The following is a 4,345-nucleotide window of genomic DNA, read 5'->3' on the forward strand; positions in this document are numbered from 1 at the left end:
CCCCCCACCCCACTCCCCCAAAGCCCATGTCCCAGCAGGAACTCACACACATGAACACTTACACACAGAAAAACACTCGGTGCAGGTAGAGAAGGGGTTGACAAACAAAGATAATGAAATGGCTTGTGTGGAGAATCGCTAAGCAGAGAGCTGTGGCGGGTGAAGAAGCTTAATTACTCCCTCTCACTCTTACACACACACACTCTCTCTCTCTCACACACACACACACACACACAGAAACACACCTTCCCAAAAGGAAGTGATCAGATAGGAGCCTTGATGAAGAGGCCTCCCAGGAAGAGAACTCGTGGTCGGGCGGGGACCCTCTCACTGACTCACACACACACACACATTCTCCCTCCCTCTTTTACCTCCTGCTCTTCCACTCACTCGTCTTTTTCCAACCTCTCGCTCATGTTTTCCTCCTCAGCTACCACTAGCACACCCCCCACCTCTTACCCTGCACCACCACCACCACCCCCTCACCTACACTTATTTTTCCCACATCCCTCCTCCTCCTCTCTCTCCCCCTTTCTCCTGTCCTCATGCTCCCTCTTCCCCTCCCCATCGTTCTTCTCTCTCTCTCTCTCTCTCTCTCTCTCTCTCTCTCTCTCTCTCTCTCTCTCTCTCTTGCATATGGGGTCAGTGTTGTACAGGAATAAATCTGCAATCTTTCCACTGCTTCTTCTTATTCTTATTCTTCTTTTTAGCACTAACTGAATCCTAACCTTGTATCACAAATGCTGAAAATATTGCATGACCTTTGTGTCAAGCCAAACTCTCTTTCAACAGCTTGTATAATAGAAGCTTGGTAATGCAGGTCTACCTGTTAGCATGCCACTGATTAGAAATGCTGCATTCACTGCTATTACCTGTATGTGCAGCTGTAACAATTAGTCAATTAACCGATTAGCTGATCAATGGAAAATTACACAGGAGCTACTCCTTTTAGCCATTTTTCATTAGCTTGTTGCAGCTTCTCAAATGTGAGTTTGTCACATATGACAGTAAACTGTCATATGTCTTATATATATATATTTTGGATTTGAAATCATTGGTCACATGAAACGAGCAATTTCAAGAGGTGTCTTTCAGCTGTGGGAATTAGGATTTTTTTTCACCATTTTCTGACATTTTATTGACAAATGACAGATTGGTCGAGGAAAAAAAATACATCCGATTAATCGATAATGAAAACAAACATTAGTCCCAGCCCTACTAATATCCTAACAGAGATGTTCTTACTTTCACACTCTTTGCAAAACATACATCTCAGACCGTGAAGCCCAGTGTGTCCAAATCTCAAAATTAAAAATAAACATAAATATCATCAATATGTCCTCATCACTTCCAAGCTGCCAGCAGAAATAAAGAGAGGGAGGAAGAGTCAGACAAAAGGAGTGACTGGTGTAATGAGAGTGTATAGACGAATGCAAATGTTCACAAAAGGAACGGGGGGGGGGTTGTATTCAATATGGCAATGTGTTTAAGAATGCATATTGTCTGCTCTTTGTGCTGAACGACACTTGTATTATTGTAAACACATAGCTGGAAACGCTGAGGGGGGAAATGCACCAGCATAAACAGATGATTCATTGTATGCTAGACAATATTATTTTTTTTTCAGAACTATTTGCATTTTTTTTTTGGAAACGTTCAAAAATTCAACAAGCTGCACACAACCTCAGAAAGTCGTTATCCAGAGCAGAAACTGACTCGTACTGACAGCTCGTAACTGACTGCAACCATTTTCATCTCTACACCTTTATGAACAAAACACCTCGTCTGAGCCTGTCAAACCCCACTCCCACCCCAACATGCGTTTGAAAAATATTCACATAAAAACAACCTACATGGCACCAGCCTGTCCTGCTCTATAGGCAACAAAATGCTGAGACAGACAGGTGTTTATTTGACTTCTGCTCAGCTCTTTAGGCTGTTTCCACGACTAGACCTTCATTCCCTCTCACTGCCCTGAAAACATCTCCAGCCAGCCAGCAGGGAAATCAGGAACCCGGAGTGTGTAGATAGATGCAGTTCATTCAGTCGATCGTGCCACAATATGAAAGTATCAATCAAACACCGATCACACAACACTGCAACACACTGTGCGCTTCCCCCGAGCCTCTGCTTGGTTTGAGATATTCACAGCAGTGCGTGCACATCAAAAACTGTACGCACGCGCATATGAAGTCTGACAGAAAATTAAAGAGGCATTATTTGATATACACATCATGATGCACATCCACGCCATCCAACAGAACTCACCCGCAATGTGAATGTTCTATCGCTGCTGAATTTCAATTATTTTACATCTGACAGCGAAAATCCGAGTTCATTTTTTTTAAATCACCAGAATACCTGAACAATAACAAATAAATAACCTTTTGATTGTCAAGATTAATAGCACATTCATAATGAGGGAACTTATCAAATCACAGGTCAAGGAAAATTTAAAATGTTTTTTTCTTTTTTCTTTTTTTTTACTTTTTTAAAAACAAAATAAGATGCAACAAAAATCAGAGAACAACAACATAACAGACTCAGTTTCATCACTGCAAACTGTCCCACTGGTGTAAAACACACAAAAAAGCTCAGTAGTCCACTTTCTATTTTTGAGTGTCATACAAGTTAAAAAAAAATTAAAAAATTAAAAATACAAAACATCAAAGTTATTTAAGTTTCAGGAGAGAGGGTTGGTAAGAAAATAAACTGATACCTATGTGAAGGCATTATTCTCAATACTCCACTAGTACTACATAGTTTGTCTGATAATGATCAGAGGACCCATCTTTCTTTTATTCACCACGACATCACTGCTGACATCTGACCTCTAATATGCCCCCACCCCCCCCACCCCTCGTTCCCACCAGTTCAGCACCAGATCCTGGGAGTCCTCAATAAAGACACCTCCAGGAGGAGGTGTCATATGAAATGGTGAAAATGCCTCTGCTCATCTTCTGTCGGTCCTTCCCCGAGTATTTTAAAGCCACTTTATGGGACCGTAAAAAAAAAAAAAAGAAGGGCGATTTAACGGAGGGGGGGCTGAGAGAAGGCAGGACTCCTCTGCTCTTTGTTTGCTGCAGAATAAGTCGAAAACAAGGCCTCTGACATGAACTCCGTGCACAATAAATCAACAGTGCATGCGGTGGAGAAGCAGAGCAGGCTGAGTGTAGACTACATGTGGAAAACAAAAAGGATACTGGGTTTCACTACAGCTGGATTTTCACGCCAACTGAACAACAGCGAAGAGCAAAGAGCCAGCCAGCCTCCCAGAACGTCACCCCGGCATGAGTGTGCACACTTTTTTTTCCTTTTTTTTTTTTTTTTTAAACATGCTTTCCGACATGTTGGCTGACTGGATATCAGGCAGGCTCTGCTGCTGTCCATTTGAGCCAAGTGTGAAACTAACCGTGTCACGGCCACACGACATTTCTTCCCTTCCCCTTCACAATGCAGAGGGAAGTGAGGCGAGGGGGTGAGGGGGTGCTGTGGCTTAAAGAGGAAACCTAACGTGTGTGTGTGTGTGTGTGTGTGTGTGTGTGTGTGTGTGTGTGTGTGTTCAAGCCCGTTGACAACATGTGATTACAGTTACATGTTGGGCAATGGTAGGGGCTACAGTGTAACCATCGACTGGTGCAGTGAGGGGTTATTTGCATATAAAAGGGGGGGGGGCTGCGGGGATCAAGATGAGATGTGAAGAGACAGTGAAATTGTGGGAAAAGGAAATAAAAACTAACAAAATCCATTTTTTGGCACGTCTCTGAAAATGTGGATGAGACCGATGTGCACCACATCACCACAAAGCAGATTGTTTAGTCCTCGGTGGTTTGTACGTGTGTGTTTAATTTTTTATTTTTTGTTTTGTTTTTTTGGCGTCAACTTACTTGGTGGACGAAAACATCCAGAGGGGGGTCGACGGGGCTCCCTTCGCTGCTGGTCATTGAGATAAATCCAAAGCCCATCCGGACGTTGAACCATTTGCAGAAGCCCAATCCCGACAGGATCTGAGGTCGAGTCCGGTCCTCCTGCTCCGTGGACTTGACGGGGTCTTCTCCGCCACCTTTACCCGGCCCTCCTGAAACAAGGGGGCACACCACACAAGAAGCAAGTTAGGACATTTTTTTCTTTCCCACAGCGACAGATACACCACCACGGGATGGCTACTTCCCTGCGCGCATGCCGGTTTATATCAGTTTAATGGGGCTCTGCTCCGTTAAAAAAAAAAGGAGAAAAAGAAAAGAAAAGAAAAGCGTGGGGGGAATCCCCTCCACTTGCAAACACAAGCTATGTGAAGTTCAGGGCCGGTAGAAATTTCCTATATTACTATTTTTTTCGCCACCAC

The 4,345-nt window shown here is 43.5% G+C and overlaps 1 protein-coding gene across 2 annotated transcripts in view; it reads right to left on the minus strand.

The window, feature by feature from the left end:
• The window catches only part of lin28b (lin-28 homolog B (C. elegans)), a 21,732-nt gene that overhangs the window by 16,511 nt on the left and 876 nt on the right, over positions 1-4,345 (minus strand). For both annotated transcript variants that reach the window (XM_023415114.2, XM_023415112.2), the window contains exon 2: positions 3,888-4,078. In XM_023415114.2, coding sequence (XP_023270882.1) covers positions 3,888-4,078 — 191 coding nt within the window. The remainder of the gene's footprint in view (positions 1-3,887; positions 4,079-4,345) is intronic.

This window comes from Seriola lalandi, unplaced genomic scaffold, assembly GCF_002814215.2.
Source record: "Seriola lalandi dorsalis isolate HSWRI2012SDOR001 ecotype SW California unplaced genomic scaffold, Sedor1 jcf7180002054544, whole genome shotgun sequence".
Lineage (NCBI taxonomy): Eukaryota > Metazoa > Chordata > Actinopteri > Carangiformes > Carangidae > Seriola > Seriola lalandi.